The 17,056-nt window shown below is 47.1% G+C and overlaps 1 protein-coding gene across 13 annotated transcripts in view; it reads right to left on the reverse strand.

Moving 5' to 3' along the window:
- LOC112555152 (diacylglycerol kinase delta-like) overlaps positions 1–17,056 on the reverse strand; it is a 95,121-nt gene that overhangs the window by 37,516 nt on the left and 40,549 nt on the right. For 11 of the 13 annotated variants that reach the window (XM_025223397.1, XM_025223398.1, XM_025223399.1 and 8 more), the window contains one exon: positions 8,708–8,812. In XM_025223397.1, coding sequence (XP_025079182.1) covers positions 8,708–8,812 — 105 coding nt within the window. Of the gene's footprint in view, positions 1–8,707; positions 8,813–13,766; positions 14,090–17,056 lie in introns of those variants that run through there. The other 2 variants (XM_025223404.1, XM_025223406.1) reach the window with 2 other exon arrangements.

Here is a 17,056-nt window from a genome sequence, read left to right on the forward strand (position 1 = left end):
GCCCATGTTTGTGCCGACTGAGAGTGAGAGAAGGACGTATCCTGTTGTCGGGGAGCACGGCGCATGCCTGGCGGTGACGTCACGAGACCAAAGGTCATGTTGTCAAGTAGCGGGCACTCTTATCGCCACAGTCCAACCACAGCACCGTTTCCTTTCCGCACCGCAGCTATGTCCGCCGGTCTCCACCCTCACCTCAGCCTCCTCGTCTTGGTGTGGCGGGACAGTCCGCAGGTGGCGACTTCTGAGTTAATCTGTTAAAACATACACACCTTGTTCTGTCACAATAAGACATCGAAAAGTGTCTTTAACTGTGTGGCTGACGACAGGAAGGTTGCAGGAGGTATGTCATTACCTCGATCAAGTTTCTGAAGACACCAGGTCACACAAGTCACGTGGTTACGTCGTTGAACGGCATCACAACTTTATTATAATCCACAAGAGCCATTCCAGGAGTACGAGAACAGGTAGCTGAAGACACTACCTGGAAATATTGCCAACGGTTTCTTGCGAGATGTTTGTTCCCCAAGCTCGCAAAGAAAAAGTTCCACTGTGCCAGACAAAGTCTAGGTCTCAACAAACCCAGGCAGCGCTGAGCATTGTACGGGCCACGGACCGAGGCACCTGTGATCAGTCAAGCGTGAAAGAAAACTGAAAACCGCCAGGCACCACCTAACGCTCGGAGGAGAAGGCAGCATGTGAAAGTTCACACACCAGCAGCATCACTCGACAATTCTTGAAGAAATCCAGCAACTTTCTTGCTGCCAGTGGCTCCGGTTGAGAGGAGGAGGAGGAGGAGAAGAAGAAAACACGCGCACAGTCCCTGTCATCGCTGTTCCAGTTCTTGCCAGTGTCTACACCAGAGGCACGGGGACAGGGAGAACCTTGACCGGGTTCTTATCTCCCGGGCAAAGATGTTGTGGTAGTGTCGGAGATAAGAATAGTTTAATGTTTGTCGACACGGCTGATCGCAGGCGAAGGGGAATGGAAGGTTGTTGTTTTTTTTTTTTTCAAAAAAAGGGGGAGTTGAACAAATGGGAGTGAACCAAGGGGGTGTGAGTGGGAGGGATGATGAGGAGCGGTCGAGAGGAGAGTCGGGGCGCTGAACGTGCTGATGCAGCGGTGGACGGGATGGTCGAAGCAGACGTGCAAACCGATTTGCAAGTTATCTGCACAACTGCCGGCGTCCCCGGGCCCCGCGCGCGCCTTCATGTGAGAGAGAGAGAAGGGTGGGTGGCTGGGCGGGTAAGGGGGGGTCTGGCCCAATCTCTGACGCAAGCAGGCAACAGAGAGGATTGTCTGCTAACAGGAAGGAAGCGAACCAGCCAACTCCGCGTCTACGAGCGATCCACGAACGCACGCACGCACGCGCGCCAGAGGAATGGAGAGCTGGCCAAGGTTTGACTCTCACCAGCAGATGTAATTCTCAAAATTTGCCTTGAAAAAAAAAATGGAGAGGAAGGGGGATATATATGTCTTGATGGTGGGTGGCAGGGAAGAAAAAAGATTGAAGAGAAATCTGAAAACCCGATTTTTATTTGTTGGTTTTGAAAGATTAAGAATCAGCCAGAAGGTTCTGGAGAAGGAAGTGGACAAGAGTCGATCCAGTGCGAGCAAATTATCTTGAATAACAGTGTTGGTGCGGTCTTCTTTACCTGTGAGTTCAATTTCCTCCATATAAATAACTAGGAAGTGAGGTGTTGCTGGTCTGAATCGTAATTTCCCCACCCCCATGCCCACCTCACACCACCGCAGACGACGATGACAACGACAACAAGGTGGCAGACATTCTTCTTCTTCTCTCCCCTGTTTTCACCCGCCCCCACAAGTCTAACATCAGCAAGCAGCCGTCCCTGTGTAAACTTCGTGTTGCCTCCTTTGTAAACAAATCTGTTTTTCGGGAAGTTGTATATCACAACAAACCTCCTTTGCCGCGCTCACACCTTCCATCCACGTCCCTCCACCGGACTAACAAGCAAACATATAAACACGTCTCCTCCGTTTATTTTTTTTTTATTATTTAGAATAGGAGTTTGTCATCGACAGGGTTATCAAGCAGCCGTCATCTCGGATGATGGAAACCATCGTGTTAAATCCGCGGAGACGACTACATCGGAGCAGAGCACAACAACAAAAGCTGGACGTGCGGAAAGTCACCAATGCATGCCGGGAAATTCATCTTTTACATGTCTACCAGAAAAAAAAAATCCTCTCTGCTGGGTGTCTGCAAATTTATCAGTAAACGTTGCCGGCAGATTCCTCCCACTGAACTGTGCGATAGTAAGGAGAGGTCATTGACAGCAACGCTTTCCTCCACGTGACCTGCTATCCGTCGTTCATGAATCGCCAAACATGTTGAAATGAAGATAATTTCAAATGATAATTAAAAAAAAAAAAACCAACAGCCTCAAATTCACGAGTGTTTATTTTGGTCATCAGGAAATTCTTGGAAGTCTCACTCTGTGATAACGAAGCCAGACGAAGCCACCACAGCTCAGCTCCGCAATGTTTGTTCCTGCCTATTAGTAAACAATTCCCAATGTTTGTTTCTTCCTATTAGTAAACAGTTCCAGCCGAGTCCTAGCAACTTTTTTCGCTAGCAATGACCACGAGGGGTAGCTTGCGCCCACGGCAGGCGAGTACGGACTGCATCTCAAGGAGGCTGACGATGAAGATTATCGCTTGTGTTCCTTTTTCAACTGTTGATCCTGTGATTGCAGGGGCTAACTGCAAAAGAACTTCCCTCCATGGTAGATGACGTCACGACTCAACGTCCTAGGAAGTCTCGCGAGCCATCGGCTGGCCTTGTGTTTTCACAAACCTGTCAAAACTTTGCATTTCCTCTCCTACCGTCTCTCAACCACCTTGCTCCTTCTCCCTTCTCTTACCCTTCACCCCTCCACCATTCTCTTCGATAACCGTATCCAAAGTCTGTGCAGCCCCTACTTGCCCGCCCCCTCTTTGCCCTAGCTAACTCATCCGCTACACTGCCAGCGGAAATGACGTTGGATACACGCCGTTCTAGTCTCTGACAGACTTCCGGGGAACTAGAAAGAGGCTGCACTGATGTACTTACGACGTTGTTACAATCACGTGTCGCTACACACACACACATCCTGGTTGAGACCATTCAAACAGAATCAAACATCAGTCGTGTCCCTCCCCGCTTTTCGTCTGGCGTATGACGGAATAATTGCACAGTTATCCGCTCCCTCCCCCTCCTCCTTAACACTTCTGTCCAATAAAACCTTTTAACTGTGAGACCTGTCTTCTTACTGATGCCAACAGCCTGGGAGATTAATTAACCCCTTTTTATCTATGCAGGGAGGAAAGAAAGGACGGCGGCGCTCACAAGCGATTCTCGTCGTTGATGAACAACGAAGTCGTAGGATAGAATGAGATAAAAAATTGTAATCCACCAGTTATCTTCGTTTTCCCCTTTCGTTGTTTCGGGGACCGGTCATCATGGCGCAGGGTAAGGTTACCCCAGAGTTGGCTAGGGACTGAAAGGAGGGGGCATCTTATTGGAAACCTTTGAGGATCGGCTGATGATTTCGAGTGTATGGTCCATAGGTGTGACTACAGACGCCTTGCAAGGACTGTAGGTATTGACTGGATTCAAAAAGCAAGTACAGGGGTTGCACGAGCACTTTCATAACCAAGACTATCTTGTAAGCTCATAAAGTCAGATTACCAACATGCTGTTAAAATGACGGGTAGTTTCTAATCTGGAGTACTGATCAGAAGGCGAAGAGGCACAGAAGGACAACGTGAATAAAAAGTGTGTCAACTGAAAACGATTCGTGACCTGGTACAGCCAGCGAGCCTGCCAGCCACTATTCCGCTCGAAGAGGAAACACCTACGCTGTCGCCCAAAAATGTTAGCACATTAGCTTGACATACAGTCAGCCAGTATCCGTCCTCCCGTCTGCAGACAAGAAGAATTAAATAACATATTAAATTTAAAAAAAAACTCGATTTTTGTCTCGTCTTGAAAGTGGGCTAGGAAGGCGGAGAGGGGCTTGCTGGTAAATTCTCCTGAAAAAAGGACCAAGGCCGTTTCGCCTGTAGGCAGGTGATGTGTCAACAAACAGCAAAACTGGGAACAAGCTGATCGCTACAACTGCTGGAGGACACGGTTGTTATCTTGATCTGATGCCAGGAAACCTTGCACCTTCTTTCTACCCTGAACATTGGGTACATTTCTCTCTCTCGCTCCCCCACCCCCCAACGCACACACACCCACCAACGCACGCGCGCGAGACCCAGAAAGTGGACACAGCTAATTAGCCTCTAGACGCTGAGTCAACAAGCGGCAGGAGGGTGTAAACCATGTGATCAGCGCAGGCGCTGCGAATGGGTGAGCGATTGGGGACGATAGTCGCCAATAAATCCTGGGTTTGTCTGTACTCTTTCTTGGACCCTTTTCCCACACACTCCCCACCACCATCATCCTCACAAAAAAAAAAAAAATCAATAAAAAAATAAAATAAAACCGTGACAAAGTTTGAACGGGGGCGAGATTTACTGAACGTCAGCAGCTTGCTGGCCATGGTGTCCCTACACCCTGTCATCTCACCACCCGGACATCGACTGCAATGTCCGCAAACTGCAGGATGCTGGTGGTGGCGGGTAGATGATGAGATGACGTGTTCCTGGGGATTTTAATCCGTTACATCACACACGCACATTCACAAACGTAACAAGAACACCAACGAAAGAAAATAACGGTAAAGTTTATACTGATGTGATAAAAAAGGGTTTTTTATTATATCATTCTCGTCACGACCTTCGTCCTTTTGAAAATGACACGAAAGTTTATCTGATCATGATTTACATTTCATATTCTTATGTTTGGGTCCAGCAAAAATCCCATCAACTCTTTACTTATGCTCTCTCCCAACCCCTCATCCCCCCCAACCCCACCCCTCAGCTGTGCGGACTGACAAGCGGTTATCGATGAACTTCCTTCTCCGGGTAGATGGACGAAAGGTTCAACGCTGTGGCTATTGACATGGACATCGATAGGAGGAGGAGGAGGCAAGAGGCAAAACAAAAAGACAAAGCAATGAATGCTGAAGGAGATTTGCGGGGTGAAAAGAGTGAAAAGATGTAAGACAAGAAAAGGGTTGTTGTTGTTGTTGTTGTTGTTGTTGTTGTTGTTGTTTAGCCTGAAGTGAAGCGAAATTCCTCACCACAACGTTGATTCGTGCAGCACTGAGACAAGCAGGCGGTGGCCTGGCACGACGACCACAACGACAAAAAGGAGGATAAACGGAGGGTTGGGGGGAGTGTGTGCAGGTCGGCTATGTCCTCCTGGGCCTTTTCTCGCGAGGCCAGGAGATGCAGCACGCGCTCTCTGATCGGACGCGTCAATCGGGTTTGATTACATACAACTCGTGGTACACAGCCCTCGATCGACAGAAGGGAATAGTGGGGAACGGAGTGAGCTCCTCCTACCCCCCTCTACAGAGTGAGTGCCAGAGAGACGGATGGAAAAAGGGAAGTGGGGTCTGAGGAGAAAGAGAAGACATTAGTTCAGCAGGGATTGGGGGCGCGACCTTTAACCTTTAGCGACCGACCCTTTGAAGGTTCGCTGTATAGATTGTCGCTTAACTGTACAGCAGGACGATTTTTTTTTTTTTCTTTTAAGAGAAGTCAGTCGGTGTTTTTTTCTGATCCCACACAAATTCGTGGAAACAGTTCTCTTGTGCCCAGACCACCTTCGCTTTTAAAATGTGTTCCTGGTCATTCATATTCCACAGTGACAGTGACCACCCCACGAATCCCCTAACCCCTAACCCTATAGTTCTTCTTACGGAGTGCATTATGCGCAAGATTCTTCCATCAGACGATCGCTGGCAGACAACAGAGGAAGGAGAGAGGGACGACATTACAGACCGTGCCAACGAGGATGAAGGATGAGCTGGGATCTTGATGGGGTGGATGGGAGAGAAAAGGGTGCTTGCCAAAACGTGCACAAGTTCAACTGTCATCTCCCCAATTTACTGAGTGTATTTGATGAGAGCTGCCACTTAGTCTTGAAATTAGCCAGTACCTGGCGGAGACTGTGAGACTGTACAAGTGTACACTGGCGGGTGTTTGGTAAGGGTTCTTTGTGTACAGTTGGTCAGCGATCTGGCGAGGGCTGTGCAGCTTCAATGAATGCATGAAAAATGAGCACCTTTAATTATTGCAATATAATAATAATAATAATAATAATAATAATAATAATAATAATAATAATAATAATAAGCTACTGCAGTGAAAAATGTTGTATTAATTTATAAGGCATTGTTTTTCCATTCAACTGTTCTCCAATATTCGACATTTTTATTAACTCTTACTACCCCGCCGTGTGATGAGGGTGTCTATCCTGTCCAAAAAGGCAACCTGTATTAAAAGTAGCAAATGTTACCTGTTCAGGTGTAGGCTATTCATCAAAGCAGATTAATACCGCGGAGGAACAAGCATGCATCTACCCGCCCAAGCCCCTACCTCCCCACTTCCACCTGGTCCCAGAAACATGTCGGCTCCCTCTCCATCGACATTGTATGCGTTCACTGGTCCTGTCGTGAGTGTTCTGGCGCTGGCTGCACACACCCTGCAAATACCCGGCCTTGCAGCACTCGCGTGCATGAGGACAGCTTCCACTGTTGCCTCTCCAAATCGTCACACACACCCCACCCAGCTCCATCCCTACCCCCCAATCTGCTGGTACAATGCCCTGGCAATCGATACCCGACAAAGCCAGCTCCGGTACGTGGCAGCGAACCTCCGCACGGACAGAACACGAGCAGGGCATGCGTGCGTGTGCAGGTGTGCAGGTGAGCAAGGAGGGAAGGGTGGTGAAGGGGGAGGGGAGGGAAATTGTGTCGAGGCTGGCCAGGTGAACTTACAGGTGTGCGCTGGCCAACACCTCCTCCCCCCCTTTACTCCTCCTCTCCACGGGGCAGGGTGGGGCGGGGGACAGACCACACCCTTGTCGTAAGCACTTACTCCAAGCCAGGCAAACAGACAAACATACTCTGGCTTCGGGCCTCGAGCCGTGGCGGTGATTTCACCCAGTGCATCAGCATTCGCTTCCAGCTCCCATCCCAACCAACCTCCGCTACCCTGGCACCGATTACGTCACTGCAACATGGCGTGAGCAGACCGTCACGTGATGGGCTGGGGAGAGGTGGAAGGGAGTAGGGGGGAGGTGAGTGAGAGAATTCAGAAGAGGGGAGGAACTTGCAGGATGGGATCGCTGATCGAAGGACTAACATTCGTCGAGAGAGAGAGAGAAAAGGGAAAGTAAGAAAAGGAAGAGAAATGGAGTCTGGGTACTTGCTCATACAAATGCTGGAAGCATCAGCAACAATTTGGGACAAAAACTGCGGGTTTAGGAAGAGGGTGGGGAAGAAAGAGAGAACTAAAATCGACCAGATTGTGATAAATGTCCCCAAGGCTAACAGCGGCCTAGGAGCCGAGAGCAAACTTTGCCACACCCCAGTCACCGGAAGCAGTTTCACCCCCAACACGAAAGAGCTGATGGCTGACGTCAGCAAGGGGAGGTTAGTCAACAGAGACTTCACAACCAGCCCAACCTCCGCAAAGACCAACCTTCTGGCCCAGTGAAAATGTTCTGTAGGTCTGGTCTCACATGGTTGCTCAAGCGAATAGATAGTCTTTGGAATGAATACAAGACGAACGAAGTGTCCTTATTCATGGTCTCTTAGTCTCAAACAAACAAACAAACCAACCAACCAACCAACCAACCAACCAACCAACAAACAAACAAACAAACAATCAACCAACCAACCACTGCAGTAGAAAGGATACACGAAGAACGAACAGGTGTATGTTGTTGATCAAAACAGATTAACCCTGAAGAGAACCATGCACCCGGCATCTACCCTTCCCAACGCCTGTGTGTTCGCTCCATCTCCAATGAAAGAAAGAATTTTTGACGAAGTATGCAAGAAACAGAGAGAAAGAGAGATAATAGACTCTGAGTGATTTAATGTACAACTGCTGGAAGCATCAGAAAAATTTGGAAGAATTGTTAGTTTAGGACGAGCGTCGCATTCCTATGGTTCATTTTTCGCCACAACTTAACATACTTCTTATGTCACCAACCTCACCTGTCGCCCCCTCTTCCCTTCAAAAAAAAAAAAAAAAAAAAAAAAGAAAAGAAAGAAAAGAAAAGAAAAAAAAAGTGCAGGACTGCTGATGGCAGGATAACGAGATAACTACATGTACATACTGCAGCATACATCCGCAATGCCTGCCTCCGAGATGCGGCGGCCAACGCCTCCTAGTCAAATAAAGTTTTCACATCCTGTCACATGACCAGGGTTTGATGTCGCAGGTAATGTACTCACGCGTTTTACAGACCGAGATGAGCTTGGTAGCAGAAATAAACCAACTACTACAGTTTTCACGAAAAAAGAGAAAAAAAAAATTCACAACATATATATATATTTTTTTTTCATAGCAACTAGGGCGTGGGAAGAAAACGAGAACTAAGTTGTAGAGTGACAAAAATCTTTCTTTGTAACTCGTACAGTCACAACACAGACCATAAACTTCAAGTAGTGGACAGACGCTGCTGAAAAATTATATGAAGGGAAAAATAGGCGATGGTCTTTGCTGCAAGTATTTGTTGTCGAGGGAAAGCAAAGAAAGAGAAGAGAAATGGATAATAAAAATAAAAGACAGAACTCACCTCATAGTATTCCTTGTTGGCTGCCATTTTCAGAGCACTTATCCACTCTTCCATATCGCGGCGCGTGTCTGCGCACAAGACCAGGTTCCGGGAGGGTGTGATTACCTGTACATAAACAAGGCCGATGAGTAGAGATAATCAGGTGAGAGGCGCAGGTAGATTGACGTGCACCGAGGCGGGAATGGCAGCCCCGCTCCTGTCTTCTCCCCCCAACCCCAGTCCCCCATCATCTCTCTCTCTCGTCAGGTCCAACATCTTCGCAACGAATCAATTCTAATAGCGAGCGCGCTGACACGTGTGTGTGTGTAGATATGTGTGTCCGTGTCTGCTGCACCGTCGTCGCTGTTGCACTGCCACCACCACTACCTGCACAACTACTACTACGACAACAGCAGCTAGGATCAAACAGCAGTCTTCGTCAAGGCTAGTTAAAGACAGACAGAAACCTAAACTGGATGATGACACCGACTACAATGTCGGAGGACAAGACACGAATCGTTGTTTACAGCGGCGACATTTTACGACAATCTTGTTCGATTCCTCATTGTCACTCCTCGATGCTCAATGGAGGAATCAGGATGGAGAGAGAGAGAAAAAAAAAACCCAGTCTGTAAGTATGCCCCACTTTCCACAACCATCCTCGAGATTGGGGACATGTGCCTTGAACTAACAGTCTTTGCACTCATAAATTTATTTACATGTTTTTACACTTGTAAACCTGGTCATGCACGTGTCTGTATTTAGAAACCACTTCATATCATATACCAGGTAGACCGCCTTTGCACTCGTCAGCCTGACTTACTGCCCTACATTATACTGAAAGCTAAATATTTGTCCATGGAGTCTGATGATGCAACGAAAGTACTAGGTTACCACAACTGGTTCGTAAGGCAAAAGTAGAAAATTGAGAAAAAAATTATTCAAAGATGGATCGGGTGTGGTTAACCTTCCGCATCATTCCTCCATTCCTTCAACACATTTGAAATCTGAAAACTGTAGTGCGATTCTGTGCATACCTGAGGAGGACAGGTGTGAGGAGGGGGAGACGGTCGGAGGATGTGTACTTGCTGGCCGGTTAGACGGACCAAGTGCTGCCGCACCCACCGGCATCCCATGATGCTGCGCGCGACGAGGTCTCGTGACCCACATCAGGCTGTCGCCAAATGTCAGCGCTGAGATCGATACCGTCTTTTATTCCCGCTTCCTTCGATTTACAGACTCTCTCCAAGCCATTCTCAAGCCGGAGGAATTTTTTTGCATCGTTTCTCTTCATGCTTCCATTCCTCTACCCCAGCAACACCATCGCTACTTCATTCACCCGCTTCTCCGTGCAGAGCTATATCGAGGGGGAGAGAGTATCCGATGACAAACGACGATGTAGAAATGGTTTTGCTCGTGAAGTCTTCACACCCACCACAGCTCCAGTTTCCTGGGGTGGCTAAGGACGAGGGATGTTAACACAGTTCTCTGGCGCGAGGAACAAAGGAGATGTGATTCAGAGTCACACACCCGACGACAAGCAAGATGGTTATGTCGATAATTTACTTGCTTCCCTTTTTGTTTCTTTCTCGCTGCTGGAGGTTTGTGACTCAGTTTAAATCATGTCAAGTTTTATGGGCATGAAGTACGGTTGGTTGAAATCAATAGACGTCTGTAGAAGGTTTGTTTACTTATTCCTCACCTGTCGCTTCAGGTGTGTGTGTGTAGGGGGGAGGGTGTCAAGATGAAGATTGGGGTGGTAACGAAGGATGACAATGCTTTTTCGTGACACCTGCTGCCTCGGCAGATGGCATTTCTCTGTCATTAAATCAGCAGAGAAACCACTTGTCAGAAAAATAAGTTTGTTGTCGCCACGCCCGGGTACAACCCCGATGTCTTTCTCTCCGACATTTGGCATTTTGGGATTGCCGGCAGCACCCAATCCACAGGTGCTACACTCTCCTTGCTCTGTAGATGACGACGACTTCCATGTTTTTATTCGCGAGGAGTTAATTTTGAAGTGTTGCACTGATGAATTCGCAAATCAAAAGTGGAGATCAGGGCGGGGCCCGTAGCCTGGTGTGGAACAAAAGGTCACCGAGTCCAGCCTGCCAGGTCCCGTGGTCGGAACAAAAAGCTCCCCCTGCCCACCCAGCTGTAAAAAAAATTGCCTCTGATCTCCCAACAACATTAACAGAAATAAGATGTGATGTATTAGGGGAGATAAACGCGGCAGAAGGAGAGGGTTGCTTCCCATTCCTAGACACGGTGAACCACTTACTACGGCTGCTAGGTTGTGAATATCTTTTGCCTTTTAAATCATCTCTGACACACACACCAGTTGCTCCACACCCTCGCTGTCAGACATGTAGGATAGCCGACACGAGGGATGAGTAGCTCTCAACACTCACATCACTCGGTCCATCCCAAGCAGATGCTTGTATGAACAAAACGAAAGCAAGCCAGCGATCGTTGCCGGCAGCCTCTCGGTTTTTATAAGGTTACCAGGCGGAGACCGTTTTCGTGGACCAACCAGAGTAACAGCTGTCAGCTATACTCTCTCTCGCCTACTCAGGAGCTGCACTCTCAGTCTTAGGCTGTAAATTTATCCCGATACAACCTCCTTTTTTTTCTCCGTTCTTCTCTATTTTTGTTTTGGAGGAAGATTCATTCATTATTTCTTTTTTTTTTTTTCTGAGTGTCGTAGATATTACTTAAGTCGGCGATGTAGTCGGGGAATGATTATCTGGTCGTGTCCATCTCATTCCTTTACTGGAAGGACCATCATGACCCACTCTCTCATTCATCTGTACTCCCGTGACCTTTTGGTTGTGAGGTGTTTAGTGACCACGCATTTCTCGGAGCCATTTTTTTTCTTTTCTCACTCTTACTGCTATTCAGCATTCTACGGTCGATGATGTCAGGTATCCATTCCCGACAGCTGGATCAACTCAAGAGAAGTTCGCTTGCGCCACACGGGTTTCGACCCGGCAAGCCAAGTGTTCTACCCATTGCGACATTCATCTGAGCTCCTTCCCACGTTCCAAGACATTTCCAATCGTTTAAAAGATTGTAACTTCCCCCTCCACGCGCACCTAAACTGCAGAGCGCACCTAAAAATCTTGAACACTCAGGGCTATGAACTGGGGCGCCGAGTGCATGATGACGCCTGAAGTGAACGCAGGTTGATAGTGGGGAAACATTGTCTGGGTATGCCCTGTAATGTCTGAACCTTAAATTAACATTACATCTTGACCATGCATGCTGGTGGCAAAACGTCCCTCAATGCAATTTTTTCACTCAGTGTTTATGATTTCCAGTAGAAGTTAAGATCCACTTATTTGGACAAACATATCAACACAATAAGGTAGTAAGGTACAATTAATTTGCTGGAACGGAAAAAGAGAAACAAGAATTACACATGGCATAGTTATGGGTATACCTAGATAAAGAAATAATTAATGATTGTATTAACATGCTTAAAAAATATTTCTACGGAATCAACAAACAAAAAGTAGATACACAACGCCCACTATCAGCGCCTACACACAAGACAGGCTTGTAACGTATCGGGGTGGAGCGCTTTCACGTGCACGAGAGACGTCACGCGCGATGAAGGACGATAATTATCTTCTAGGGCCGGGTGCTCATGGAATATTAGCAGCCTGGGTGTCTCGGGCCCGTTAGCATCCAGCAAACATAGCCGTACACCTGTCCCCCAAAATCGCCAACACAGTCCTCCCCGTGACCGCTGCGTCAAAGAAAACGTGGAACACCCGTTGCCAAGGCGACAGGTCCATCAACAGCCACATAGCGTGACAGGCTCCAGTGCTTGTGAACACGTGACTTCAAGGAACATTTTCCAACTGTCAGTACTGTGCCCAAGGACCCTGGTAAAGAAATACCTTTCACTATCATTTGATGTCGAAAATTAGCAACTTTCTGAGGAGTGAACCTCACGTGCACGTGGCGAAAGAAGATTTAAATAAATCCTGTAGAATCTTACACAACCAAAAAAAAAAAAAAATGCAAGAGAAAGATAAGAAAACAGTTTTATGATCACTCGGATCTGACCATAAATTCGAAAATAGTCTTGTGTCCACGAGCGACCAGGCTCTCCAAGAAACGAGTGAATGTCATTGTCTCCATCTTGTCGCTACCAGGGAAAGCGACGAGATTTCCACAAGACTGTCGACAAACAAGATTGATTAGGAATCGAGAGAAATTCCGCCCACTGGTCTAGAACCGCTTACCTAACTCCGCTCATCCACCTCCTCGGTGCTTCTTGATGACATCAGACTGGGGTCAGGTCTTTCACTGGGGTCTGAGGACCTTTCTGAGCTGTTCACACCTGTCTAGTGAATCCTCCACTTCCAACAACTACCTGTGCAGGTGAAAGCTCGTTCTGACCTGTGTTCCATAGTATTGCACGTGTGTCGTCCGAGCATCAGGTTGTTTACGATTTATATTATTTATTTAACTTAAATTTTTATTTTGTTTCACAGATTTCATCTTGCTGAAGTTTTTCTTTGCGTTCATCGAATAATCGCTCTTTTTTCTGTTTACCAGGGAGAAACTCTACTGTCATGTCCGAGAACCTCTTAATGTTTAAACATGAGCTGGTAATCAGAACTAAAATAATTTAAGTATTGGAGCCCTTTGGCCATAACTTAAACACTCAAGTACTAAACACAAACACTAAAGTGTTGCAAGACGAAAAGCATAAGGTGTGCACTACCATACTGTCCTCTTAAAAAAAAAAACAAACAAAAACAACAAAAAACAACAAAAAACGCAACAACAAATAAACAAACACAAAAACAAAAGTGCCCAGAAGCTACCAAAATCAAAAAACAAAAACAAACTCATCCATGTTAGTTTCTGTCACGACTGTTAAAGGTGAGTGACATCACAGGTGCGGCATAGGTAGGTATAGAAAAAGCTGGTGTCACACATTTACTTTTTTGTACTGGATACCTGTTACATGATTTTTTTTTAAATCACTGATTACTCATCTATTATTTTCTACCCAGTCCTCCACCAATTAAAAAAAAATATTCGCTGGTGAAATGTCACGTACTTGTAACAAACCACTCAGAAGATCTGCAGACTCAGTGGACGGGAGACCATAGCTTGCTATGTTCCAAGTGCCGCTAACAGGTGTGCGAGAAAAGGTGAACCGACTGACTACAGGTGCTTCAACCATGATACACAGCAACAGTTTTACCTGCGCTCACCGTCGACGCCACCCAAAGTTTCTGCATGAGATCCAGCACCGCCCGGGCCACGAACCGCTGAGCCAGACTCCAAGCGTCGCCTACAAACGGTCCGGCAGCTCTCCAGCGAAGGTCGCACGACACTTGATAAAACCTTCCCCACCGCTGTCCCCCCCACACACCTCTTCCCCGGCACTTTCCCCACCCCTCCCTGTCTCTGTGAGAGTCGCCTTGCAAAGCACAGCCTACCCCCGAAACACCGAGCACTACCACAGCGTGGCTCCGTCGGTCGGCAGTGCCGCTGCTGTTGCTGCTGCTGCAGCTTGCTGTGTGCAGCAGAGATGTCTGCGGACGCGGCTGGCAGGCTCTGGGCGACGGCAGGACGCAGGGACACTGGCGAACATAGTGCTGCTGTTGCTGCTGCTGCTGATGTCGGGCCCAAGAGGCTCTGCGCGAGACGCAGACGATCAGCGGTGCGTGGTGGTTGGCGCTGCTTTCGCGTTGGCACTCTAGCAGCGGCTGACCTCTGACCTTTTGTCCGCACTAGTGGAGAGAACGTGCTGCGTGGGATGGACTAGGGGGCAGACAAGTCTGTAGAATGTGCTCCGCTTTTACTGGTTATTTGTAGCTCTCTGTCCTTCTCTCACTTCCCCTTATTTTCACTTTCATTTTTCTTTGCTTTCCTTTTTTCCTAAATTTTTTTAACCTCTTTGTGATGTACAGATGGGTTCAACAATACAATTCAACAATTCTGTTTGTCTCGACATTTCTAGCTGTATACTTCATCTTCTTATCTCTCGATATTAATTAGTTATGCAAATTCTTCCTTCTATCAGTGGTTTGAGATTATTTTTCCCCTGGTTTTTCCTTGATATCGGAGATGAGTACATAATAAGATGCAATTTACTTCAGACCTCTCTCTCTCTCACACAGGTGTAGACTTGTCAATACTTTCTGTCGATCCCACTATGGAGCAACTGCACTTACTCACCAGCGTGAACTTTGCCCTATTAATTTGTATACTGTTTCATCTCTCACACTGAAGATACTGAAATGTCCGCTGTTTCACGTTTCTGATTTACAAAGACCAAGCTAGTTGAAAAAGTAAAGAAAAAGAAATGGAAATTTGTTGAAACATTTAAGTAGATTCCAGCCACACACCCTCTTCGTCCACATTGTGACGCAGCTAACTGATCCGGTTGTACGACCAGTAAGCATCAGATTCCCGATATATATCTAACATCACGCGCGCGTATGCACACACACATACATACACAAAATGAGAGAGAAAGAGAAAAAAAAATTAAGAAGGGTGAGAATACACATTCCAAGCCTATTATCACCCCATTGTTCGCGAAGGACAATGTGTTTATCGCATGATGATCAGTGCATTCTTGTCTGTCAGCCAGTGAGCAACGAACGCATTACAAGCGAGTGTCTTATGTACCCGACATTGCCTCACGCGCAACAAACACACAAACAAACAAACAAAAATAGACAAAGATGCTATTTTCAACTAAAGCAACAAATCATATAAGCGGTTTTCCAAACATGCACTCACTGGTCTTACACATGTATCGGGTATGTCTCAACAGCGGGTACACTACTGCGGGAAACTTGTAAAGAGGAGCGTGACCCATACTCACTAGGGAGCAATGGCAATGAGCCTTGCGAGTAAACTTCCAGAAGGTTTACAGTAACACTCACAGAGCTCGTAGACATCTGCTACCTTTCATCTAACCCCAGACAGACAAAGAGAGCATCACAACCACAACGACACAGACGCCATTCTGTGCAACCACCACCTTCCTTGATGTCTGACGTCATCGCCCCACCCGTCCGTTAGGACCTCGAATATCATCGTTATTCTTCTCCCCAATTTTTTTTTTTTTAGCACTTCATGACTGATAACAAAGTCATGGTTACTAGCGACAGAAAAGAGAATATCTACGAGGACGGAGAGGTGAACAGCTTGAAGCATTGGAGCCACCTTCTCCATGGACAGCAGCTTCACGACAGCCATCCTCATCAGGATCACGACAGCAACAGCGGCAACGGCTGGACTGGACAAGGTGTGTGTGTGTGTGAGAGTGTTTGTGTGAGATAAGGGAAAGAAAACGGAAAATAGCATGCAAGGACCAGTGCTGGCTGGTCCCAGAGGCTGGACGCTAGGCGCTCGCCATTCTCTCCACCCAAGCTGCAACACGCGCAGAGTGCAGGCGGTGCGACTCTTGCTTTAACGACGGAGGATATGGTTGTCTCCCGCGGCAATTAACTGCCATGCCTTCTCACGTGCACGTCACCCAGCTCTTGGGCATTCCCCAGTCAGTGCTTTAAGCTCTTCCCCTCCCTTTCCAGCTCCATCCTTTCCTCCTTCATCACGTCCTGCAACAAGACCATTAGGGGCTGGTGGCTGGTCATGTCGGACTGAGGATGATAATATATTTTTTTTAAAAAAAACCAGGGATGCTCATGTGACGGGAGCCACGTGACCATTCTTAAAGACAGAGGTGACAAACATTTTTGTCAGGTAAAAGTATTGTTTTGAGCACAGAACCTAATTGTACTGAATTTTTTAAGGGTGGGGAAGGAAACTGAATTTTTTTATACTCTTTCATTATTCATCCCACAGACGATAAACTGAGTATCGGCGAAGGTGACTGGAGTGAGAAGGGCAGGTAGGAAATCTCTTGTCACTTTTTTTTTCTTTATTTTATTTTTAGAGGAAGAGGAAAGAGGAGGAAGGGGAAATGGACGAACTTAACATCGCTGACGCAAGAGTGTAAAACTTCTTGTAATGCCCTCAGAAAGTTTTTCCACCAGCTTTCATTATTCATCACGCAGAGAAAAGTGAGAAGGAATAGCAGCAGAGGGCTGCAGGACATCCGCGTCACTCGCTCCACAGTTGTTGTTGTTTTTTTTTTTGAAAGGAACGAAGTTGAAGTTGATGACGCAAGAGGTGGCTAACGGCCATCCACACACAGCAGCTTGTAGGTCAGAGGTCACAAGGAGGCGTGGAGGGACAGGGAGGAGGTTCAGAGACAGGAAGTCTCAAGCGCGTCCTGAGTGGCCACGATGACGCAGTGGGCTCGGCAATATTCGACAGTTGGCCGCAGGCCACCGGCACCACTGAACCACTTCCTTCAAGCTTGAT

This window comes from Pomacea canaliculata, linkage group LG14 (genome assembly GCF_003073045.1).
Source record: "Pomacea canaliculata isolate SZHN2017 linkage group LG14, ASM307304v1, whole genome shotgun sequence".
NCBI classification, from domain to species: Eukaryota; Metazoa; Mollusca; class Gastropoda; order Architaenioglossa; family Ampullariidae; genus Pomacea; species Pomacea canaliculata.